The 27,090-nt window shown below is 35.1% G+C and overlaps 2 protein-coding genes across 3 annotated transcripts; both read left to right on the top strand.

The window, feature by feature from the left end:
* Positions 1-395: 395 nt before the first annotated feature.
* Positions 396-21,199, top strand: LOC120631592 (speckle targeted PIP5K1A-regulated poly(A) polymerase-like). Of its 2 annotated transcripts, XM_039901232.1 has the most exons (11): positions 396-514; positions 688-768; positions 1,869-2,079; positions 2,707-2,812; positions 3,609-3,800; positions 5,601-5,749; positions 6,477-6,564; positions 11,271-11,426; positions 13,658-13,779; positions 16,834-17,034; positions 17,953-21,199. In XM_039901232.1, coding segments are annotated over exons 1-11 (2,739 nt in total). In that variant the 5' UTR covers positions 396-512; the 3' UTR covers positions 19,384-21,199. The 2 variants fall into 2 exon arrangements, with proteins under 2 accessions (XP_039757166.1, XP_039757165.1); XM_039901231.1 differs by lacking the exons at positions 396-514; positions 688-768; positions 1,869-2,079; positions 2,707-2,812 and adding an exon at positions 5,006-5,077 and having other exon boundaries at positions 3,674-3,800.
* A 1,141-nt stretch (positions 21,200-22,340) lies between these two features.
* On the top strand, positions 22,341-26,217 carry LOC120631665 (terminal uridylyltransferase Tailor-like). The gene is made up of 3 exons (XM_039901331.1): positions 22,341-22,724; positions 24,171-24,326; positions 25,153-26,217. The coding sequence occupies exons 1-3, from the start codon at positions 22,712-22,714 to the stop codon at positions 26,193-26,195; spliced, it is 1,212 nt and encodes a 403-aa protein (XP_039757265.1). The 5' UTR covers positions 22,341-22,711; the 3' UTR covers positions 26,196-26,217.
* Positions 26,218-27,090: the final 873 nt, after the last annotated feature.

Genomic DNA, 27,090 nt, shown 5'->3' on the forward strand with positions numbered 1-27,090 from the left:
ATAAATTTGTAAAGCTTTGTCTTTTACGCTATATCTTATTCCTGTCGTAATTTGTTATTTTAAGCATATAACTTATATAAAACAATTTCAATGTTTCACATCTGCGTCCCGTGACGGCTCACACATTCTTGTAATTTGACCATTAAATTCAATTTTGTTTAAAGGTCCGCGATTGTACCAATTGGGTGCAATTAACTTCGCCAAGACCAGGTAGGATGGAGGAGACACGCTTTTCAAAATGATGGGTGGATCATTTTATCGGAATAGCTTTTTTTTGCTTCTCTTTTCAGAGTTTCTAATGACCATACCTATCATGGCTATCTCTAGATGTTCAATTGGCATTTGGCATTAATCTGCCTGGTTTGTAACACAGATTAATATGATAATTGGTTTTTAGTCTATGGCCACTTTGTGACGTAGGTTGTTGCTACCGTTGAACTTTATTAAAATTCTATTTTTCTTATTTTATTAGCAACTCCGTAAATCAAGAAATCCCGTCACCATATAATTCAATGTATGTACATGCAACTGCCCTTGTATTTAATCATTTTGTACTTCAATAATCAGTTAATTTCTATAATTTTATTGTAATATAACATACCTACTTGTAGTTGAATCCATAACAATAGATTTTAACTTATTGTGTTTAAATTCCCTCTATTCTTGCATTACTGACAATTTTTACAGGAATAACGAAGATTCACAGCTCAGCAAAAGTCTCTCGTGGCTACTTCGACACGGCGCAATTAAAGAAAGGCTTAAAATAAGGTATTTAAATAACACGAAACCGACTACGTTATTTGCTGATTACAAACAATATTTTTATGTCGTGCCTTCGCAATCAAAATATTGTTTGCGACTTTGAGTACGAGGCGACGATAAATATACAATTACTAAACAGATTTCACTGTAAGCAAAATTAGCATTACTGACATAAAGTGATAGCTGATCATGTATTACACTGAAATAGAGCCCTGAGGGACACCCAAGTTTGTGTACCCTGAGATTTTACTTTCTGTTTAAGTTGCCAAAAACAGTCATTACATAGAAGTAACCTAAGCCTAACTTTACCAAAAAAGTACATTAATTTACAATAGTGGAAATTTTAAAAGCATTAAGCGGAGCAGTAAGGCGGTGGTGAGAAAAAGAATAGGTACATAATTATTAAAAACAGCAAGCAAGAAATAGATAAAAATAAGTATAAAAGTACATTAAAAGTATTTTTACACCACTTTTAATTTTCTTTAAGGAGCTAAAAAGCAGGTCCATGTCAAAAATTCATCTTTCATGCTCAATATTTTGGTTTGTCACTGAGATACGAGACAATGTTCCTGATTACCGAATTTTATTTAAATAGTTAAACGGGTAAATGGTGAAAAGGGTGGATCATTTGTCTGACAATGCCAATCTTCTCCTCAATAAATGTAAATAAAATAAACAAGAACATACTACACAAATATTTTGGAATTTGTCAATATTTCAACGCAGACGCATGGATCATCAAAAAAAAAATTAAAAATTCATTTATTTCAAGTAGGCCTAATTTATAAGCACTTTTGAAACGTCAAATTAGTCTGTTTGTAGTGACTCTACCACCGGTTTCGGAAGGCAGATTCCACTGAGAAGAGCAAGAAACTCGGCAGATTGGTCTTTTCCATTATCATTTTATAGTTTAACAATCTTTCGAATTTTTCTGTTTTGTGAGAGATGAGAGCAGAGTTGCCTGCTTCCAAGCAGACTTGTCAAAATCCATCATGACCACAATCCATAATCTCAAAATATCTGTATATTCTTTTTGTGTTCTTTAAGACAATGTTTAACCAGGAAAATAATTGTTTCCAAATGTTTTATCAACAAAATTGTTTCAGCCCAGAAGGATACATATCAGTGCAGGACATTCTTCAGCACAGGTTATGCAGGAAATACACTCTATGTGATATTCAAAGAGTTGTTTCCACCAATGACAAGCAGAGGTTCAAGTTAAGGAACAACCCAGACACTAAAGTTCTTGAGATAAAAGCACACCAGGGACATACTATCAGTGAAATAGATGATAGTGGGCTGACACCAATATTAGAGGTATTAACTCTTTTTTTAGATTGATAGGACTTTGACTTTACCTGATAGTCATTACAGTCAAAAATGTACTTGAGAAGCCAAAATCCAAATAGCCATAATTTTGCACCTTATTAATCAAAACCTGGTGACCATACCTGATCCCATTTAAAAACTAATATGCCCTTTTCTGCTTTCTGCCATAGATTCAAACATTAATAATTATTGTAGTTGCTAAGCTTGCTTAGTTGAGTACCTTTCTGAAATGTAACATTTATAATTAATGCTAAATTACGCAGAAATAGTGTTCTCACATTTTATTTCAACATAATAATTGGATTAACTAAATGCAAACTGCCATTTTCACTGACTTTAACAGTGTTATTGGGTCTGTCAATTTATTTTATTCTAACATTTGTGAACAAAAAAAACGTACAAACACATTGAGAACCTCTTCCTTTTTTGTAAGTTGTTTAATAAAATTAATTTTTGTATTTAAGTAATCTATTCAGTGTTAACACTAACACAAATCATATTATACCTAGATTAAATAAAAGTAATTAAACTTGAAAAAGTTGTGTATATCTTGACTAAACAGATTATCCTCTTTTCAACTCATTTAAAGATAATTGTGATGTCTTTTATTTGCAGGCAAAGTGCAAAACAGTGGTTCACGGTACATACAACAAATGGTGGCCCTACATTAAAATACAAGGACTGAGTTGTATGAAAAGAAAACACATACATTTAGCCAAAGGTAACTACTTAACTTATTCTTTGTTTTAACACAAAAACAACAGGGATAAGTGCGAGTGTGTGTCTGTCTGTGGCATAGTGTTTCCTGAACAAATGAAGGAAACAATGATTTTCACCTTCTTTGCACCTTCCATCGTTCAATGTTTTTTCAAGGGCTTATATATATCAGAATAAAACAAAACTAGAATAATTCAACTTTATAGTGGGGAGTGGATAGTAGTTGTCTGCAAACAAGACTTAGAGGCAAGTGAATCTGGTCTAGAAAATTATTAAAGCCCACCAATTAAGCTAGAGCGAGCAGCAATTTCCTATGAGAATGATGACTTTAATTTATGTCCATAACAAAATTTAAAAATAAAATGTTTTGTATCATTACAAATGCAAAAATAAACTCTTTGTGCAGTTTACTAGGCTACATAAAATTGCTAATTCATTCAAAAGCAATTGAGATGTCTCTCTATAAGTTCAAATTTTATTTAACAGAAAAATCCTATTGTAATGATAAGGAATACTTAAACGATAAAAAAGCTTGGGTTTGAATTGCTCTAACTTCATAGCTTAATATTAATTTACCGTGAGATGGTTTTAATAAAACAAAATTACCCGGCTAAATATGTTGTTGGCTCTAATTAGACCAGGGCACGTTTGTAACTCTCGGCTTAAGTTTGCAAACAAAATTATCACTATTCCCTTACAATTATGTAAACATTTATGGATGAACACTTCATAAGTGCCTTTGATAGGCCTACATGAATAAAGACATTTTGAATTTGAATATAATATAAAATAACTTTTAGGTACTCTTGATGACCCCAACATTATAAGTGGAATTCGGAAGGACGTGGAAATCTATGTATTCATAGATTTGGCCAAAGCATTAACAGATGGAATAAAGTTCTACGAATCAGAAAATGGAGTTGTTTTGACAGCAGGCAATAAAGGATATTTAGAGAGCAAATATTTTTCAAAAGTAATCCAAGTTGATACAGGTTAGTTGATTTTGAGGTTGAGTCCCTACTGCTACTGTTGAAACTAAGGCTGAACTCAGTTTACCAGTAAAACTGGGTATAGGGCTCAAGATTTAACAGTTAAACGTATAGCGAATACGGTTTAAATATACTTGTTTCCAAAGTGGGTAGCTATATTAGTCATAAATACATTTTCACATTCAATGGATAAATTTGCAAAGAAATTTGTTTCTCTAATGCATGGGTCAAACAAAGAATTGGACTATTTGTATGTTTTACTACTAGTAGTAGAGCTTTTTGTGACAGAGCTTGTCTGGGGAAGTCTCAAATTGATGGACAAGGGCGGCATGTTGAAGGATTTGCTCCTAGCATGCCCTGTAAAGTGTTGCTTTGTTTGTAGGCAATGGTTTTCCACTTGCCATCAGGTGGGCCATCTGCGACGTCCGTCAATTACTATGTGAAAAAAAAAAAAAATTTAAAGCACACCCCATTGTAGAGACGAATTTTGAAATCATTAAGTAAATCTTAATTAGTTAAAAAATATAAACAACAAACATTAAAAGATAAATATAATATAAAAATTTACATCATTAACAATCGCGATCAATGTAATGATGTACAAATTAGTTATATAAATAGTGTTATGAAATTTATTTTGTCAGTAATACTATAAACGTCAGATGAATGTTTTAGATTTCATGTTTACCAACAATTAAATTGTAAGTACATTCTTTTTTCCTTTTTAAGTCAAAGCACTGATTATTATAATATATATATAGTTACTTATATTATTCTACTGTTACATATTGACTGACTGTTTTATGTACTAATATTATAAATATTCATCATCATCATCAGTGATTATGGTGATCTCAGAAGATGGTAGTAGTAGCACTGAGGATGCTGCTGCCCGCTCTCCGTTGTTATAGTATTTAGTCGCCTCCAATTAATTAGGAACTTACAGAACTATTTTTCAGCCATTAGTTTATGCAGTGCATTGTGTCCAAAAACTGTGAAAGTGAGAATTGCATGGGGACACACGTCTCACTCTCGCGGAATGTTGCTAGCTCACAAACCTTTTCCAATTTTGCCTATTTTATAGTCAACGTTTTGAACATTAGAGATATAATTATGTATTATAATAATAGTGGGAGAAGACCCATGCCCTTTCGTGGGCCGATAGTGTGTTGACAAGAAGATGAATAAAGTAAAAATTGTATTTTCAGGCGCAACTCTGTTCCCGTAAGCGATGGAAGAACCGCCGCAACCAAAAGGCACGTTCAAAGTGCACGTGTCCGGTATGTTGGATTTTGTATAATGTAGAAATCTATTAGTCAATACAAAAATTTCGGTCTGGTGGGGTTGGGATTATCGATACCAAAATAAAAAATCAAAGGACTCAAATTTGTCTATGACGTCACGTCACGGCCATAACACCCGGCGAGCGTTTTCGCGGAAACATTTTTATAACAATACAATTTGCAATTGACGAGTTGAACAGTTAGACGGCTTATATTTATTGTAAATATTAATTTTAGTTTGTAATTATTATTTCCTATATTTATTAAAAAAAATACAAGATAGATCCTTCCAGCCTTACTTAAAGTAGAAATTTGAGTTTGTAGGTCGCCCAGGTGAAGTTCTCCGGCAAGGAAACTGATCCTAAAGGTAAAGGCCTTCTCATAATTCTTCTTTCTTCCACAAGTCCTTCACTATTCAGGCTGTTAAGCTTTGGAATGCCTTGCCTTGCCTTTCCAAATGTCTCCTCCCGAATCGTTCCCAGGTTTTCGCAAAGACTCAATTTGTCGTATGATCCTGTAGGTTTCCCGACATACACGCAGCCGCAAGACCTCGTGCGCGTGTTCGAGAGCTACGGGTCCGTCAAAGTGGACAAGATAAGCAACAAGTTCGCATTATTAAACTTCTCGGACGCAGATGACGCAAAGGAAGCCATCGATGACACCAACAAGGTATTATATATAATATAATATACAATAGTTACCGACAAAGCTCAACGAGTCGCGCAACTGAAGTGGCAAGAGGGGGGCACATAGCTCTATATAGGAGAATCTATGGCCGTTGGGGTATTGAGGTTACAAAAGATGATGATGATATGTTTATTTAAACTATTGAAATATTTTTCTAGTGGTATTTGTATCCAACGTGTAAATGAAAATCGAATTATTCACAGGTTTTAGAGGTACATTATCTACTGTCTCTGAGACTTATCTGTGAAACCGGAAACCTAATAGTTTTCGAGTAACCCGCTGCCCTAGGTTTTAATGAAAGAAATCAGATACGGCCCTAACATCACATGCAAAATTAAAATCATGCGACTCCTGTCACTTTATTAGGTGCGCGTCGCGTAGCGTAGGTACTATGCGCGTGTCGGTCTTTTATTTTTAATAGGGTTGTCATAAGTCCACACTAAAGTATTGATTGTTTTGAATTCTAAATATGCTACTTTTGATTTCATATATTTACTGGGTGACCCCTTGTGAAACATACTCATCCATCCTTTAACATTATTTCGTAATTCGGTTACAATACTGTCCTATTTTCCGTCATTTTTTATACGCTCTTTGTTGCCTGGAAGAGACTGCTACGTAGCGATAAGGCCGCTAAATTGTAAACGCTTTTTTGTTTCATATACTTTTTGTGGCGCACAATAAAAGTATATTAATGAATGAATTGCAGGTGAACATCTACGGGGAGTTCCTCACCGTGCGCGCCTTCAGCAGCCGGGATTCCGCCAAGCAGAACGCCGCAAAGAAAAAGCAGAAAGGTATGTTGGGTGAAGCAAGCGTCACTGCGGACGTCCATCCTCCATATACAATTCACTCTTTGACCGACGATCACGACGCTATGTCGTTTGTAGACTTACAATTTGTGGTTTAAAAAAAAATCAATATATAATAGAAAACTATGAGATCGCGATCTAGTTATTACCAGCCACACTTCGATGTAAATTCAATTGCTAAAATAGGCAAACTTCATTATATTATATATATCGATTATATTTTAATTTTTAATGGTAAACAGTTTACCTAAATAAAAATAATACTTGAAATATAATTTAAATTTTCTAATTTTAAATTTTACAAATATATAATACAATCTTTAGAAATATATATGTAGCTAATTTGTTCAAAAAGTATATTAATATAACCAAATTAATAGTTGCCGAATTATGTAAAATATATAATTTAGTATACAAGTAATATTATTTCTATTTATTGATCAATAACAACATTAAATAGAAATTATGTACTTAGACTTTGCTGGGTGGTGACGGCAGATATTGTCATCACCTTTCCTCTTCCCGCGGGTCTCGTACGAGGCGACAGACAACGGAGAAGCTCTCCAATATGAACATTGTACATCAAAATATACAGAGCTTAACCGGCAAAGAAATTGAAATAGAACTGTTTGTGGAAAAACTCAATATACACATTCTGTGTATTACTGAGCATTGGCTCACTGGTGCACATCCAGCAGTTATCTTAAGGAATTTCAAAATGTCAAGTGTGTTCTTCAGAAGGACTGCAATTCATGGTGGGTCCTTAATTTTTGTACACAATAATATAACTTGTAAGGAGCGAAAAGACATAGTTAGTCTTTCTGTTGAACGCACTGTAGAACTATCTTGTGTGGAGCTGGAGCGATTTATAATAGTGTGTGTATATCGTCCCCCCTCAGGTGATTTTAGCCTTTTTGAGGATGTAATGGAAGATGTGCTTAAGCGATTGTCTGTATCCACAAAAAAAGCAATAGTATGCGGGGATTTTAATGTTGATATTTTACTTAGTAATGCAACTACGACTAGGTTGCTAAACTTATTTAAATGTTTTAATTTAAATTATGCTTTTAGTGAACCTACTAGAATCACAGCAACCTCAGCATCGTGTTTAGATAATATTTTTCTCAACTGTGATATCTTAGGTAAATCGATAATAACCAACTTAAGATCAGATCATTGTGGCCAACAAATTACTGTTTTGAATAATATAAACAAAGATAAACATATCGTCAAGTGTAGGCCGATAACTAAGAGCAAATTGACGCGATTCAAAGGTGAAATATCATCCAAAATTCCTGCCCTTGTCTTTAAGAACGGTCATCCTGACAGCATTTATGGTACGCTCTTTAATATCATAGAAAATGAATTTAACAAAATATTCAATTTCAAACATATAGATTTCAATAAAAAAATAAAGTTTAGCGATTGGGCAACTATTGGCATATACAAAAGTAGAGATAATTTGTATGAGCTCTATAGTGAAAAACAATATAACCATACTCCAGCTTTCCTACAACACGTAAAAATGTACTCTAAAACGTTTAAGAACGTTTGCTTTCATGCTAAGTCGCTATACTTTAAGGATCAAATCATAAAATCGGATAACAAAGTACAAACAACCTGGAAAATTGTTAATAATGAAACTGGGAAAGCTAAATCTCGCAACGTAAACTTTGAATTAATTATTAATGATAATAAAGTTACCGCTGACAGTGAGGTTGCAAGTACCTTTGAAAACTTTTTTCAGAGTGTTCCTATTTTGTTGACTGATTCACTTAATTCTTCACCTACTGCAGCTCAGAGTTTATTGAGGAACAACGTTAATGAGTGCAACGTTTTATTTAATTTTAAACATATATCTGCATATGATATAATAAAGAATTTTAAGTTGTTGAAACAGAAAAAAACCGGTGATTTATGGGGTATGTCTGTAATGGTAATATCTAACATTATAGACGTTATTGCCCCTTACTTAGCCATACTTTTTAATGAATGTGTTGATAGAGGTACTTTTCCAAATTTAATGAAACATAGTAAACTTATACCTCTATTTAAATCTGGCAATAAAAACGACATTAACAATTACAGACCCATTTCAATCTTACCAGCTCTTAGTAAGGTCTTTGAAAAAATTATATTAAATCAACTTTTGAATCACTTCAATGTAAATAACTTACTACATCCGGAGCAGTACGGTTTTACTAAAGGTCGTAGCACCACGGATGCAGGCGCTAAACTTTTAAAACATGTGTACGATGCCTGGGAACGTTCGCAGAATGCCATTGGTGTTTTTTGTGATCTATCCAAAGCATTCGATTGTGTCGATCATAAAACCTTGCTTCTTAAACTAGCCCATTATGGTATCAAAAACGTTGCACTAAATTTGGTTGCCTCTTATCTCAGTGACAGAACCCAAAGGGTTTGCATAAAAGACATTAAGTCGCAGGGGTCGGCTACGTCAATGGGTGTCCCACAGGGTTCAATCTTGGGTCCCTTTCTATTTTTGGTGTATATAAATGATCTACCACACCATGTCAGTGAAACCTGTGACATTGTACTGTTTGCTGATGATACATCTCTAATTTTTAAAACTGATAGAGGTAGAGACAGCTCTGACGATGTAAGCCGTGCTATGTCGCATGTGTCGCACTGGTTTACTGTCAATAATTTACTTTTAAATGCAAAAAAAACTAAGTGTGTGGAATTTATTTTACCAAATGTAAAGAAAGTTAATAAAAATATAATAATAAATGGAGAATCACTAAAATGGAAGATTCCACAGTTTTTCTGGGCATGACCTTGGATTGTAAGCTTCAGTGGGGTACCCATATAGATACACTAGCAGGTAAACTAAGCTCGGCTGCCTACGCCGTCAGGAAAATTAGACAGATTACTGACGTAGAAACAGCAAGACTTGTTTACTTCGCGTACTTTCATAGTGTGATGTCTTACGGGATCTTATTATGGGGCAAAGCTGCTGATATTGAAACTATATTCATATTGCAGAAAAGAGCTGTACGGTCAATATATAAACTTAAATCACGTGAATCGCTCCGTGAAAAATTTAAAGAAATTGGTATACTTACGGTAGCCTCACAATACATTTATAACAATATAGTATTTGTAAGACAACATATTAGTCTTTATAAACAAAAAGTGGATATAAACAGTCGACTTACAAGAAATGGTCATAAATTAGTGACATCTGCATATCGTCTGCGAAAGGTGCAGAAGTCATTTGTGGGATTGAGTATACGCTTTTATAATATGATTCCTAAGGTAATTTTGGACCTACCAATCCATAAGTTTAAAGAATGTGTTAAAACACATTTATTACAGCGAGGTTATTATACAATTGATGAGTTTCTTAATGACAAGGTTGCTTGGAAGCACCCGGCTCCGCTTTCATCTCTCACAAGATAGAAAAATGAATGTTAAAATATAAAATGTAAATTTTTGATGTTGGAAAAGAGCAACTGCTGAGTTTCTTGCCGGCTTCTTCTCGGTAGAATCTGCCTTCCGAACCGGTGGTAGAGTCACTACACACGGACAGACTTGACGTTTCAAAAGTGCTTGTATTAGGCCTACTTGAAATAAATGAATTTTGAATTTTGAATTTTGCGAATAAGGGAATATAACACAGAACGGGCAGCAGCGTCCTCTGTGCTACTACCTTGTACTGCGATCACCGACCCAGCGTGGTGATTATTTATTATGGGCAAACCCGGCGGACCTTTAGTCCAGCGGCGGACTGTAATACGCTGTCGATGATAACGATGTACAAAGAAAATATTACGGACATATTTTGACTATGATGTTCTCATTATTGCTGTCGATCGCCAAGCGCCATTATTCTTTACCTTTTGCCTATGGAGGGTAGAGGTAAGGAGAGTCATCTGTGTATATGAAAAAGTGTCGTCAAAATGTATTAAATTAGGATGGCGCCACATTTGCATCAGGGTAACTCTTAAAAGAAGCGCCAAATATAAATATTGTTAGAGTAGGCTTGAAAAATAAACAAGGAAGTATGGAGATACAAGGAAGTAAGGTTATATTTACCACAATATTTTGTACAACGTAAGTTGTTGAAATTCTCAATAATTAACTACTTTAGTCGATAATGACATTAAATTTTTTAACTCGGCATACTTCAATTCATCTACGATTGCTACATTCATACCATACCCGGTGCATCCACCAGCGCCATTGTGGAGGATTTTTGAACTGTTATTTAGCGCATACACTGGACACTTTTCAACTTTTCTCCCATATAAGATGACTCTCCTTACCTCTACCCTCCATACTTTTGCCATAACAATTTATATTCATTGAATTAGGTTTGACATGTCATGAATCGTGTCTAATCATATATATATATATATACTTTTTATACCTACAAAAAGTTTTCATGTTTCATGCAAATAAACGAATCGGTTTAGTTGTGTATTATACAAGGGCTATAAGGCATTGTATATCCCGTTAGATTTAATAGCGCTGGCTGTAAAATTACGGCTCGTTTCAGCAGATCATTCCAATGATTTTTTTGTACTGAATTCTAAACTGATGCTATAATATTTCTTAAAAACCTTATTTAGATACAAATTTGTATGTCAACTGCAATAAAAATAATAGTAATAGGGCATTGTAGGTTATTTTCTTTTTGGAAAGAATTTATAAAAATGTCGTTACAGGCGCGATCGTGGAGCCGCGCCTCATCAGCCTGGCGGGCGACTTCCACTCGCAGCTGGACAGCGTGCTCAACGCCGTGCGCCTCACGCAGGAGGAGGTCACCAAGCTCAGCGCGCTCTACGCCGACCTGGAGCGGTACCTGCAGCAGCTATGGCCGGGTGAGCCCGCGGCTACTATCCCGACGCTAAGACGACGGGGTGTTTCAGTTTGACGTGACTGTGAGTGCGTGTGTGCGTGTGCGTGCGTGCGTGCGTGTTTCTGCGGATTTTATATTTTTCTTTAAAATCTAAAGAATTCAAATTTTGAAGTTATACTTCTTTTGGCGCTTTAGGGAAAAATGGTGAGAATAAATAACGATGCGCGTCACGAAAAACCGACACCATGAAGTTAGCTATACTCAACATTTTAGTTTTTCTAAAAAAGGTTTGACGGTTGACTTTTAATAATTCAAACAATACCTTTTTTTTATTGTAAGTGTAATTTTTACTGCAAACGTAGAATAAGGCGAAAGATAAAATTTTTGAAAAGACATTTATCTCGTTACGCCAAATAAGTATAACTTCTAAAACGTGTACAAGAGTACTTACACGTTTTTTTTTATTTCAAGTCGTCGTCCTACTTTATAAGGACTTTTGAAACGTCAAGTATGTGTGTTTGTAGTGAATCTACCACCGGTTCGGTGGTTGCTCTTTTCCAACATCAACGTTTACAATAATTTTTCTATCTTACGGGAGATGAGAGCGAAGCTGGCTGCTTCTAATGGGCCTTGTTATTAAGAAATTCATCAAATGTATAGTAACCTCGTTGTATTCTATGTGTTTTTACACATTTTTTAAATGTATGTATTGCTAGGTTGAGAATTACCTTAGGAATCAGGTGTAAAGGCTTATACTCAACCCTACAAAGGAGTTCTGCACCTTTCGCAGACAATATCCAGATGTCACTTATTTATGTCAGTTTTTGGTATGTCGATTTTATCAGCTTTTTGTTTATAAAGAGTAATATTTTGTCTCACGAAGACTATATTATCATAACTTTTGTTTGTAAGATGAATCAGTCGGGTGTGCTCTTAGTTATGTTTGGTGAAATTTATTCAAGATGGCGGATTATATATATTTTTTAACATATATTTATTTGCATAGTATGCAAGTAAACAAAGATGATATTTAAATATAAATTACTGAGCCACAGTTAATTGCCATCACATGGCTTGCAAAGTTTACAAACAATTCATTGCAATTAACATATAAAATTAATGAAAAAACATGCAATTTGAATACAACACAGTGTTAATAATAATGAAATGAATCAAGTTATCAAATAAAAGGGCTTGACTAGTAGAATAACATACCCTATATTGAAAGGATGCGGAACACCAAAGAATATGAACTTCTTCAGCTTATCATACAAGGTAAAGTGGCAGGCAGGAGAAGGCCGGGACGGGGAAAGAATATCATGGCTCGGAAATCTACGACAATGGTTTGGAAATAGCCCCAAATCATTATTTAGAGCAGCGGTGTCCAAAGTAGAGATAGCCCTAATGATTGCCAAGCTTCGGAAGGAGGAATCAGGAATGATTAAGTGGAATGCCGTGGCTTGTCATAAAAACATTTCTAAATTTAAGAAAAAATGTGACTGCAATAATTTAAACATTAGAAGTAAGTTATTCTTACAGTGCAATATACTAGTTTACATAAAATTCATAATTCGTTTAAAGGAAATTGCATACAATTCTACAATAAACTACCAATTGACATCTTGGAGATGTCTCTTAAAAAGTTCAAAGTTTGTATTAAACGTAAGCTTCGAAAAGTCCTATTATAGTATAAAGGACTGCGTAATCGATAAAAAAGCTTGGGTCTAACCAGGTTGCTCTTCTAATAATTTAAAATTACATTTTGAGATGGTGATAACAAAAAAAAACACCCGGCTAAGTTTGTTGTGGGCTTCTTCTTAGACCAGGACGCGTTCGGAACCCTCGTAGCTTTAGTTTTAAGTTTACGAATGTGGTTATCGCCATCATCTCACTACCGTGTAATTCTTATCTGTCTGACGGCCGACTGGCGCAGTGGGCAGCGACCCTGCTTTCTGAGTCGTAGGCCGTGGGTTCGATTCCCACAACTGGAAACTGTTTGTGTGATGTCCATGATTGTTTTTCAGTGTCTGGGTGTTTATCTGTATATTATAAGTATTTATGTGTATCAAATTCATAAAAATATTCATCAGCTATCTTAGTACCTAGTAGTAGCTACTGTGGGGCTAAATGTCGATGTGTGTATTGTCGTAGTATATTTATTATATTTATTATTATTATGTACGCATCAAAAGTGCCACCTATGGGCCTACTTGAATAAAGATATTTTTGACTTTGACTTTGACTTTGTCGCAGGCTGCGTGGCGCTGCCCTTCGGCTCCATCACCACGGGGCTGGGCATCAAGAGCAGCGACGCGGACTGCTTCATCCAGCTGCCGGCCGTGTTCCGCCACCCCGACACCAACTTCGTCAACAAGGTACTCTGCACGCCAGCGTTCACAGCACTATACTAATCTGTCAATATTTGATTTCCTTTAGTGCGTCGTCTCATGGTATGGCCTGTAACGCCCGTTCTCACTAAACCTAGATGCTTAGTAATTTCGATTATTCCTAGAGAAACAAAAAACGTTTCACGAACGCTTTGTTTTACAACGACTTTAGGCGCCATTTTAAGTTACGACACCGATTCGGCTAATCGTAAAGTCCCCTAGACTCACTTGACACTTGACATTTGAAAAAAAATATAATGTCGGTCTTTCAATTACTTTAAATCAATACAAAAAAAAAGAAAAAAAAATTTTGTGTGTATGTAAATACTCTATTGTACACCACAGAAACTTATAAATATGACATAAAAATATCAAACTTAAATCTGGGTTTGTACAAATACCACACAGACTACAACCTTTAAGTTAGGGCGATATTCAAAAATAGACAGACAGAAAGGTGCTGTATAATATAAACATACATGCTAATAAGTAAATAAACCAAATCAATACATATAAACTTATTTCTGCCGCTGAGCCGCGTTGATGTGTTCCGTTCTGAAGAGAACGGTTGCCGGTTTAATTACAAGAACATACGCTTCAAGTTGATGGACACAGGGCGGCACGTTGCAGGACGTTTTTCTTGTATGCTATAAATATACGATGACCTCCCTGGCGCAACGGTGAGCGCTGTGAATTTAACACGTTGACTGCTGCCTAACATTAACAAATACGGTACACGAGTGCGGCAGGATTACACGCTAGGCGTGTTTTCAGCACTGGTGAAGCGTATTCGAAACAGGCGCTACGAGCATGCGGCCCCACACGCCTGGCGTGTTTAAACTTATCGCGACAGCTATGCGGCCTTTACGCAACAGGTGTGTTATTACATCACTCGTATTTTCTCATTTATTTATTGAACAACATGAAAACCCAACACTTGTCGCATTTGAATAGCAATTTGTATTTTTTTGTTGGATAAAATAGAATAAAACTCTAATGTAGTCAACACAGATTTTCTTTTTTTCAAAAATAATCATTTTCTAAAGAGCTTTAAATATAGTGGCTTTACATCTGGTAGGTACACTATTTTACTATATTCAAAATCGCGGCAACGTCAACCTGTGTGTAACTTGTGAATGTCATTTACGAATCATGATAAATAAATAAGTAAAAAAACAGTATTAAATACCTACTTACATACGAATGCGGATTGCCGACAAAGAAGGAAATTTTAAAATAATATGCATTTTAAATATAATAATCCTTCCAGTAAATATACAGAACCATTGTTAAATTTACTTTTAAATTCGAAACAATAGTAACTCATTCCTAAGTAGTTTATTGGTACCGCTGGCCGCACCGATAACGTTTATTTAAGACGATAAGAAAAATAAGGATGCGGATGCATCGTTTTGTAATTCTGTCGGTATAATGGAATGCAAACCGATATTTATAAAATAAATTATTGACGATACCGATACCAATGAAAATAGTGCAGGCGAACTCAGGCGTACAAATATTAAAAAATATACAAATAGACGTCAAACTTATGTTGCGGATACCTTTATTGCAGAAAAACATTGTAGAGTATGCTAAAATATAGGACGACGATCCTATATCGATATCAATATCTATTTCGCGTCCCTATAAAATATTTTAAAACAATGCAATTATCTAGGTGGGTATTATTTAGTGATCGATGGTATTATACTATTGTTGCAAATATTTGGTCGAAAACATGTTTTTTATATGAACTTGTTAGTTATACGTGTGATGGTCGATTCTCTCGATGGCATGGGAATTATTAAGAAAAACACTCATGTATTTATCCTGTACATGTATTTTCTCTGGTCTGGTTTGGTGAGAGGCTTTGGCCGTGGCTAGTTACCACCCTACCGACAAAGACGTGCCGCTACGCGATTTAGTGTTCCGGTGTGATGTCGCGTAGAAGCCTATCAGGGGTATGATGCCCTTCGATGCTATCTAACAGGTTAGCCCGCTACCATGTTAGACTGCATCATCACTTACCAGCAGGTGAGATTGCAGTCAAGGGCTAACCTTGTAGAGGAATACAAAAAAAAGACAAATGTAATATCAAATTAAATCTTTATTTGCGCGATAGCAGGTTAACAAATTTGATCTTATAATAAAATAAAACGGCCGATTGGCGCAGTTTGCAGCGACCCTGCTTTCTCCAAGGCCGTGGGTTCGATTCCCACAACTGGAAAATGTTTGTGTGATGAGCATGAATGTTTTTCAGTGTCTGGGTTTTTATATGTATATTATTCATAAAAATATTCACCAGTCATCTCAGTACCCATTACACATGCTACGCTTACTTTGGGGCTAGATCGCGATGTATGCGTTGTCGTAGTATATATAACAAACATGCAAAACATGCAAATTACAATAACACCTTAATTATAAAATTATTTTACCATTTTATGAAAAATAAACTTACACAACACTAAAATACAAAAATATGATGAAACAAATACCACGCCACCAAATATTTATTAGAAGCAAAAATATACTAGACTACATAAAATAAGTAATTCATTTAAAGGAAATTGTATACAATTTTACAATAAATTACCAGTTTATATATTGGAGATGTCTCTGAAAAAGTTCAAAGTTTGTATTTAAACGTAAGCTTATAGAAAAGTCCTATTATAGTATTAAGGACTACGTCAACGATAAAAATGCTCGGGTGTAAATTATTGCTCTAACCAGGTTACTTCTTTAATAGTTTTTAAAGGACAATGTGAGATGGTGATAACAAAAAAATAACAACCGGCTAAGTTTGTTGTGGGTTTCTTAGACCAGGCCGCGTTTGGAACCCCCGTAGCTTTAGTTTTAAGTTGACGAATTTATTTATCGCCATCAACTCACTCCTATGTCACATTTACATGTAATGTACGCATCAAAAGTGCCATCTATGCGCCTATTTGAATAAACAAATATTTGACTTCGACTTTGGCGCCTTCTGGCGAGAACCATAGCCTAGTGGAATGCACGGGTGCTCAGACCTCTCGCCCGCAGGCCAAGAAGCTGCTGCAGAAGTACCCGCGCGCGTTCGCCGAGGTGCTGGCCATCCCGCGCGCCAACACGCCCATCGTGAAGTGCTTCCACGTGCCCACCGCCGTGCACTGCGACCTCACCTTCAAGACGCCGCTGGGCGCGCGCAACAGCAGGCTCATCGCCTTCCTGCTGCACGCCGACCCGCGCCTCGTGCCCGTCGCGGTGAGTTCCCGAAATACTGAAGCCCATAAAAAAACCAACTCGATAAGTGAACTATTTCGCTCGTTATCGTGACCACGAGATACGGGATCCGCACATACGGACACGCGGACGTCCGAGACGGAACTTCTTTAAACAATTTTTCAATTAGTTTAAATAATAAAAAGAGATTTAAAAATATATTCACCTACAAAAGCAATAAAGAATAAAAAATCGACATATTAAGTTTGAGAATCTCTCGGTGTGCGTAAACTGACAGTAATACCCACCTCAACGCTTCCCTTATGAGGCGTGCAAAAACGTGTGAGCCGTTACGGGACGCTTGGCAGATGTAAACATCGATTTTTTTGCCAATTCCATTGCATTACAATGATATTGCATAATGAAAAGATAAAGCATTACAAATTTGTTACACGAATAAAAAAAATACAACAAAATGTATAACCACTCCTTTTTGTAAGTCAGTTAATAATAACTGTTTATTACAAAATAACATACAAAATACAAAAATTCAATTATATAGCGTGGCGATGCGTCGCCACGGCCTGTGTCGCCACGCCAAAAATCAAGTTTACCCTCCGCATATAGATGTTTCACATCAACAAAACGTGTGTGTACTTATGTACATTCTTTAGCAGTTATACTTCTTTGTCGTAACAAAATTTCGCATTGCTCTACGTTCGTAGAAAAAACGACACCAGCGATAGACCAAGGGTGCGACATTGAAAGTGTTATTATAACGCATTATCTAGTTAAATAAAGTTTATTTAAATATCCCTTAACTTCTATCTTAGTCTGCATCCTCAGTCATCTCAGATTGTAGCCAACTTTCTCTTTGGGTCATTGTCGCCAATAGTTATGATATCTTACTTTTTACGTACGATGATCGGTTAAAAAATTAATCAATTTAATTTTATCCAGGTGGTCCTCAAATACTGGGCAAAAGTTCACGGCCTCTCTGGAACTGGCAAATTGTCAAACTACGCCCTCACCATGCTCATCATATTCTACCTTCAGCAACCAGAAGCTATCCTACCATCGGTTGAGTGGCTGCAGAGAGACAGCAGCGATGACGTCATCATCGACAGCTGGAACACCGGTTTCAAGTGCAACCACGAACTTCTGCCGAAAACAAAAAACACTTCACCCATTTCTGAACTTTTGGGAGGATTCTTTCAATATTACTCATCTTTCGATTTTGATAAAAAAGTCGCATGTCCGCTCACAGGCAGTCCGTTGGCCAAAGAGCTATTCACGGACCTGAACAACCTCCCCCCTGTGTTTGAGAGATACAAGAGAAATGTAATGGAGCGCTCTAGCCTGCCCTTGAAGTTCACAACGTCCATGTGCGTGCAAGACCCGATCGATCTGAGCCACAATGTGGCTTGCTCCATCAACAGTCGACTGGCCTTTGAAATTAAAGCCTATTTCAAATTCGCCGCAGACGCCTACGAGAAAGAAAAGGAAAATGGTTGCACGGGTTTCCTAAAAATCCTTCTCTTGCAAAAGCCAAAACTACCCCGAAAAGAAAATTTACTGGAATACAAATTTGTCTTGTATCCGCACATTTTGCAATTCATCGACAGTGCAGATTGGAAAACGGTAGTTCGAGAAATCATGATGCAATTGTTTGAGATGTGCAAAATTTGTTTGACGAAGGTTGAAGAGAAACCAATCGAAGGGGCCAGAAATCAGAGGGAAAGGTATACGGGAACTATTGTCAAAGCCATATGGAAAAGAAAACAGTTTACTAAACTTTACAGTTGTTCCAATCTCAGTTTTATCACGAAACAAACGCGAATAACCGAGGAAGTTATGAAAGTAGTCAAAGAATCGTTCAGAGTGAATTTTCAATTGACCTTAACTTATGCCCACAATAGTAGAAACGTTTTAGCCTCGATCAAATTGATCGAAGGCGAAGTGATCTTGTTCTTAGAATTCGGTAAATTTTTCAAATCCAGTTTTCAAGATTGGTTCTTGACTTTGCTGAGGCCGTACATCCTCTCTAAAGATAAAGCGAACGCACCCGTGGCCAACGGTAGCTCAAGGGAAAGCGACAGCCAAGCGACAGACAACACTGAAGACAAACCCGCTGGCATTCAAGATGCAGTAGTGACACGTGAGGATTCTGACAGTAGTTCCGAAAATATTCCAGACACCATTAACAACACTATTGACACTAACGATAATAACACTGAAGACCCAAAAGATAGGGCAACTGACACAAAAAACTCAAAAGATATTGCCACTGACACTAAACACATAAAAGACATTGACAATGACACTAAATATAATGCCAATAATGACACAAACGGCAATGACACTAACGATAATAAAACAAGTACACAGTGAACCCCCGAGTGCCATTAATATAAGCCCAGAAAAATACGTAGAAACTTACTTTACTTTACTTATCGAATTGGATAATAATTTCTATAGAGTAAAGATGCTAAAGGCAAAATCGTTCTTGGAGGCTAATGACGACCGCACATTTTAACTTAATTTAATTTTTTTTTGTTATTATTGAACTTGTACATTATATTTTAAAATGCAAAAATACCATAATAATAAAGAGTAATTAGTACTTTAATATTAAAATTTGTTGTAACGTTATTTGTATGCATAGTTTTTTTACAGTTGAAGCGGAGTTGGAAAAATCCCTTTTGCACGCCCGCATTTAACGTCGCGTCGTAAGGCGTGACGTCACGCTTTTATCTTGCGTCTACTTTCTATTGCATAACACGAGATTCAAGAGGAATCTACCGTCTTTATCGGTGTAATAAAACAGCGGTTAAATTTTATAATGTTTTAAATGCATCAATTTAACTAATCTATTACTACGGGTCCACGTATAAATAAAATATCGGCTGTATTTACCCGCAATAACGGATTTTATGACTGACATAGTTTAAAAATTAATAGGCGGTTTTCAGTACAGAAGTAATTTTATCACAAAGACAATCTTTTCTTTACCCTTAATTTACGATTTATACGCTCCTAATCGAAGTTCGGATTCGACTTTCGATTCTCAGTAACGTCAAAGTAAACAAAATTCAAGTTACTGGTTTTAAAATTCTTTGTTACGCTCGGGATATATATCCCGGCACTCATGACCTGAATGAAACCTACTAGAAAAATGTGTGTGATGGGTTCTATTCCTGGACCGCAAGTCATTTTGACAAGGGTGATAGCTTGCCAACATGACTGTTTTGTATGACATGACAGGCTGCGAATATTAGCACCCGCCGCGACAAAATTACAGTTTCACTCGTGTCACGCTAAGATCATATACATTGTTCCTAAATTCATTTTTCCGATTAATGTGCATGGATCTTGCTTAGATTTAGCAATAATGCAAATGCAATGTGCATTTAACCTAGTTTAACCTAGCTACAAAAATATTCTAAATGTAATGAAGCAGAATCAATGTATACTTATATATAACCCAGTAGCGGGTTCACACGATTCGATTTTAGTTAACCGACAATTGTTACTCGACAAAATAAAACTAATTAAAATGAACACGTACTGACGGTTCAATTAAAATTGATTCAACATTGGTTCAAAAGATGGCATTCATCCAAAAAAAAACTAAGCTCATGTGCTCGGCGTGAAACAATACCGAAGTGAATGTTGATAGGTTCAGATGAGTCGAATCCCTTTCAACAAGAGACTTCCAGGTGAAATCGATATTTATTGTTTAAATTTAATTAAACGCCTGTTCAGACGGTTCATCAACTAAAATCGAATCTTGCCAACCCGCTATAACTAAAACCCCACTATCCTTTGGTCTATAACGCATGACGACGTCGCATAATCATCGGCAAATGGATTCACTCTGAATACAACAGGATTGGCAAACAATATAAAAGTACTATGTAACACTAGCAGAGGAATAAAAATGTTTTCTGTTACTTTTAACCGAAATAAATGAGCCTTAGCGTATGCCATGCGTCATGTGACAAGGTACCTTGTGCCTAGTTGGCACACATTAAGCCATAAACAAGTATAAAAAAAATTAAAATGTGTGTAAAACTGAGCTGCCTAGACGCTTATTGTTATATGAATATAGTCCTTTCTTTCAAGTACATGTTACTTTTGTCTCCTGTATCTAGTTGAATATTATATTCATTGTTTTGAGAACTTATCTAGTATTAATTATAGCGTTCCAGTACATAATTGTTACATTTGACCTGAGTTATACAAGAAAAATACTATTATAGTTTAATTATTTTGTTAAGCTAATTATGTATAATAATTTTAATGGATATTTTTTTACTTAAAAATGTAGATCTTGGAATTATTATTAATGATTTATGATGTTGCTTTTTATTTCAAAAACATCCTCCGACCTAGCGTCCAGGGCCTCACATAATAAGTCCTTTTGAATCATAACTAATTTAATTTTATAAAATATGCGAATGTATGTTTGTTACACTTTCACGCCTTACTTATTCAATAATAATACTTTGCATATTCATTGTAAAGCATACATATGGGACCTTTCACCTAGGAAAAAGTATTGTGAGATGGCAAAAATAACTAGACAACCCGAATTGATTGATAAAATCATTGAAATCGCAAAGTAAAATTGGTAGTTTTTTGATCTATTTATTTTTTGTTGTATTTTTATAGTGAATTAAGAACATACAGATTCCTCATTCTGCTATCATTGTGAGCAGTGTATTGTGTCCAAAAACAATGACAACGCCCCGCGCACGTTACATGTTACACCCGCGAAATGTTGCTAGCTCACAAACTTTTTCCCATTTTTTGGTGAACAACATTTAAGAGGCAAAATAATTACTGTCAACTGCTACATGGTATGGTGTGACTAACCGTTTGTTCGAGAAACCATTCTAAAAAGATAAAGTACAGTGGTTTTTGATGCTTCAATATAAGCTCAGGTAAACGTATTTCGTTGGGATGGAACCACTGATTAAAAAATACGATTATTTTAAAGTGTATTTAAAATTATAATTAAATATTATTTTACTAAAAACTTATTGGACAGTCGTTTAAGTTGCAAACATTCGATATATATAAATTTTCGTAGACTTTAGAAGTAACTTTACTTCTCTGTCTACGTCAATTTTATTATGTTTTTTTGAAATTAGTGTCCGCTTGCCTATTGTCAGTTTCACAGATAATATAATACTACGTCATTGTCATAAATGCTAGAACCCAGTGTCTTAAAGATTAAAAATAAATATCGATGACACTGACAATTCATCTAAGATGTCAAATGGTGCCAAAGATTTTATTTAGTGGTCTGTGATTCAATAGCTTTTTAGATCAAGTGTCAACTTCTTGTAAAACGTTCTCTCGAATCGCATTTTAGTTATGAAACCATAATTATGATTTTAGCCAATAAAAGTTTAGTGACAGCCAATCAGAAACTTCAAAAGTATTAGTATACTGTGGATCTTCGTCATAACAATCGCAACAACAATAAATTGATTTAAACTAGCTAAACCTATACATAAATCCGATACCCACAGCACTTATTTTTTGTCACATGTGTACTGCAGCAACAAATCACAGCTGTGCACAGTATAGAAATACTGTACTATTATTGATGATTGATTGGTGATGCTTTTGGATAATTCAAATAAAATATTTATGAAAAGTGGAAAGAGCTTACATTAAACATAAAGTGGTAAAGTAGTAAACATACATCATGGCATCTGACGGTAAGTAAGAAAATTTATTTTATCAGTAATCAGTTAAATCTCCAGTGCTTAACGATGTTTATATTTAGTTACTCATTATCTATCTCCTATTCACAATCCATAACAATCTAATGAAGGATGAAGTCCATAGAGAATGCTTGGAAAACAACACACAACGGGTGCATATTTTCTTTCTAAGAAAGATTCTTATGTTTCTTAGAAGATATCCAATGAGCGAAAAATCAAGTGTCTCTCAACTCTTGCCGAGATTTTTAAAAGAGACAAAAAAGAGACCATGGATCTTTTTGCTAAACTTCAATGGGGCCCACATATAAATAATTAAGCAAACAGACTGAGTTCTGCAGCATACGCGGTTAAATTCGTCATATGACGAGACATAGAAATTGCTAGCTTGTGTATTTTAGTTATTTTCACAGCATTATGTCCTATGGTATTGTATTATGGGGTAATGCTGCTGATATAGATTCTATTTTCGTCCTGCAGTTCCTGCAATATATAAAATGGGCACAAGAGTCATTAAAGGATAATTTTGAGGAAGTTCAAATAATGATGGTGCATAGTCAGTACATATTTGAAAATTCAATTTATGTCCATAAAAATTAATAAAAGTGTACTGCAACACTATAAATATTAGAAGCAAAAATAAACTCTTTATGTAGTTTAATAGATACATAAAATTGCTAATTCATTCAAGGGCAATATTATATTATTTTATAACCAATTACCGAATTATATCTTTGAGATGTCTCTCAATAAGTTCAAAGTTTATATAAAACGTAAGCTTTCAGAAAAATCCTATTATAATGTTAAGGATTACTTAAACAAAGCTTTTGTGTGAATTCATAGCTTAATATTACTGTGAGATGGTGATAACAAAAAAATTATCCAGCTAAGTTTGTTGTGGGCTATTCTTAGACTAGGATGTGTTAGGAACCCTCGTAGCTTCAGGTTTAAGTTGGCAAACAAAGTTATCATCCCCTTACAATTATGTAAACATATGTATATGAATGCTTCATAAGTTACTGTGATAGGCCACAACACATGAAAAAAGATTTATTTGAATTTGCTTACTTGTTGGCAAGAACCTAATTGGCTTGAATCAATAATAAAAATATACCTATATATAGCTTTAAAGTCCAACCAATTTATCTGTAAACTAAATGTTAAAAAACAAGTGTCAGGTTGTTTTGCTTAGTGAGAGTTTGGCTTACCCCTCACTAAGCAAACCCATTTTAGTCTTCTAATTAAACAAATTTTAATCGTCTAGTTAAATAATTCTTCTATTTGTGTGTTTATAACCCAATTCCTCTTACGCAGCTGCACTAATTGGTTTGAAAAGAAAATTCGACCTGGGCATTGCTTCACTGGCCAAGAAAACATCTGTCAGTAAATACAGCAACATATTTTATTCTTTAGTTATTTAATATTTTGATCATATTGTTGCAGAGGACATATTGGATACATCTAAACTAAGGTTGTCTGGAGACTTTGAGGAGCAAGTGCAAGAGCTCATGGAATATATCCGAATGACCAGAGAGCAAGTGGAACGGTTGGATTGGCTGTTTCAAGACTTGTTTAACACTCTCAACTCAGTGTGGAATGGTATGTCCATGATCTGTCTACTATAATGTGATACAAGAAATTTGTTTCGCAGCTACAGCTACTCTGACTGTAAACCCAAGAGCAACACAGGACTGGTTTAAAAGGTGGGATGGCAAATCAGTTGAATGCAAAACAATCTAGATGAGGTTGAACAAAATTTATTTTCATCATCATCATCATAACAACCCATTACTGGCCCACTACAGGCCCTCCTCACACTATGAGAAGGGGTTAAGGCCATAGTCTACCACACTGGCCCAGCGGAAGGGTTGACTTCACACACCTTTGAGAACATTATGGAGAACTCTCAGGTATGCAGGTTTCCTCCCAATGTTTTCCTTCACAGTTCATTCCTTCCAATTTATTATACCAATTATTATTTAAGTAAAACAAATTTAGAAATACAATGATAAATGAAGTACAACTAAAAGTGGAGATTTCCAATTTTTCTGGGAGTGGTGTTAGATTGTAAGGACATCTCCATAAATACACTAGTGGGAAAACCCAGTTTAACCTCAGCCATGCCCAGAAAAATTGGACAGTTTATTTACCAACACTGAAACATCTAGCAATGTTTATTTGGCACACTCTTATAGTGTAACATCCTATAGGATTTTGAATTGGGGAAAAGCTTCAATGAGAAGTTAAATCAATTGAGGTTACTATTATGATTTTTAAGAATATTACTCCCCAACTGATTTAAGAGTCTACAAACAGACATAAAAGTGCCTTTTACATTGGCACCCTTTAAATTAATATATTTAAAATATTCTCTATCAGTATTTCAGAGTACTAAAAAGAGTGAAAATGGTTAATATTATTACAGGTATTCGTGTTGTGGGCTTTGGATCAGTTGTAACCGGACTGGGTATCAAAACCAGTGATGTGGACTGCTACATAGAGCTTCCGAGTTGGCTGTACCCGCCAGAGAAGTCCTTCGTCATTAAAGCTAGGAACACTTTAATGCAGCACAACCATATATTCAAAAACGCTTACGCAATCGTACACGCCAAAGTGCCCATAGTGCAGTTTTACCATGTACCAAGCCAAATTAACTGTGACATCAACTTCAACAGTCCAGGAGGAGTGGAAAACAGTAAATTAATCAGATATCTATTGGACTCTGATAAAAAAGCATTAAAATTGGCAGTTCTCATCAAATATTGGTCTAAAATACACAATTTGACTGGCACAAATCTTATGCCAAGCTACTGCTTGACCCTCCTCGTTATATTTTTTCTGCAACAGTGCAACAACTTACATTCGGTACAATATTTACAGCAGAATGTTGAAAAGATGTATATTGACAATTGGAACTCTGCCTTTAGTACACCGGACTACATTAACAGTGAGAACAATAAATCAATGTATGAACTGTTAGGGGAATTTTTTAAATATTACAATTCTTTTGAGTTCGAAAGTGATATAATCTGTCCTTATTTGGGAAGGCCGATAAAAAGAGAATACTTTGCAAAAATTGAAACAATTCCGTCAGAATTCGCGTTATATAAAACAAACGTGGGGACAAAGAATTACAAGCCAATAAGACTGGACACTGTTATGTGTGTGCAAGACCCCTTTGAACACAACAGAAACTGTGCAGTGGCCGTGTATCCAAAGTTGGCACTTCATATCAAAACTCTAATATCTACTGCTGCTTTTATTTACGAAAATGAAACTGAAGAAGATTTCTTACCTAAACTATTGCAAAAACAAAATGAATTGCCTCCTAGCAAGAAAAAACACAAACAACGTCCTAAACTGAACGGTGTGGCGAAGAATTACAGACGTGAGCAAAATATAAGACACTTCAATCAGAATTTAAGGCAAAAATATTTCAGAGGTAAAAATAGGCGACACTGGAGATAAGTAATAAAGTATTGTTCAAGCCCGCATGGGTTTCACTTTCAGCAAAAACTAAGTTTTGATCTACTCTTGTAGACTCAGTACATTGTTTCCTCTTAAAAATATTACTCCAGCAAACCTCACATATCTTTTTGGAGATAATGTACCTTTGAGACTGTCTCAAAACATTCGTATGATTTACTTATTTTTTAAGTATTTGACTGACAATTTTGCTAGCTAACATATTTAAAATCTATTACGTAAACAAACTTTTAATGATTTTTATGTAAATAGAAAAAAAATGTGTTGAAATAAATTAAAACAAATAAAAAAAACATTCTTTAAGGTTTTATCTTCACACAAAAAGTAATTAAAAGATTGTTTACTTAATAGGACATGTGAGTCTTTTTCAACAATGCTAATAAGTTAGTTGCAACCTTTCTGTGAACTGTATTGGAAACTGATTGATGGAGAAATTCACAGAAATTCTATTGTTAAAATAACTGGTACTTACTTATAGAGATTATAACTATTTATGTACAGGATGACTATACAGTTATTGCCCAAAGGAGTTGTCCTAACATGTTTTTTAAAAAACACATAATCTACAATACTTAAAAATTGTACTATATTTGCTAACGCCATCTATTATTAAAGTAGGTGAATTTTTAACTAGCGAAACACTCGAATTAGGTCAAAAATAAAGCAATCTAAAAACAGATGCATCAACTAAACAAGTGGTCATCGTCACTGAAGGATAATGTAAATAATCTAAACATTTAAAACTCAATTATTAAAATAAGTACTTACAAATACTTAAATATATTTTAGAATTTAAAGTTCTTCTCTTACTAAAGTTGATATCCTCGTGAATTTTGCTAACAAAAGCGAAATGTTTTCTATATTGTATTTTTTTTTT

The sequence above is a fragment of the Pararge aegeria genome, chromosome 18 (assembly GCF_905163445.1).
Source record: "Pararge aegeria chromosome 18, ilParAegt1.1, whole genome shotgun sequence".
NCBI classification, from domain to species: Eukaryota; Metazoa; Arthropoda; class Insecta; order Lepidoptera; family Nymphalidae; genus Pararge; species Pararge aegeria.

What these genes read in the sequence shown, in the direction of transcription:
- LOC120631592 (XM_039901232.1), top strand. An exon ending in GGCTGACACCAATATTAGAG is followed by an intron (nt 2,080 to 2,706) that starts GTATTAACTCTT and finishes TTTTATTTGCAG; the next exon opens with GCAAAGTGCAAAACAGTGGT. An exon ending in CGCGCCTCGTGCCCGTCGCG is followed by an intron (nt 17,035 to 17,952) that starts GTGAGTTCCCGA and finishes AATTTTATCCAG; the next exon opens with GTGGTCCTCAAATACTGGGC.
- LOC120631665 (XM_039901331.1), top strand. An exon ending in TCTCAACTCAGTGTGGAATG is followed by an intron (nt 24,327 to 25,152) that starts GTATGTCCATGA and finishes ATATTATTACAG; the next exon opens with GTATTCGTGTTGTGGGCTTT.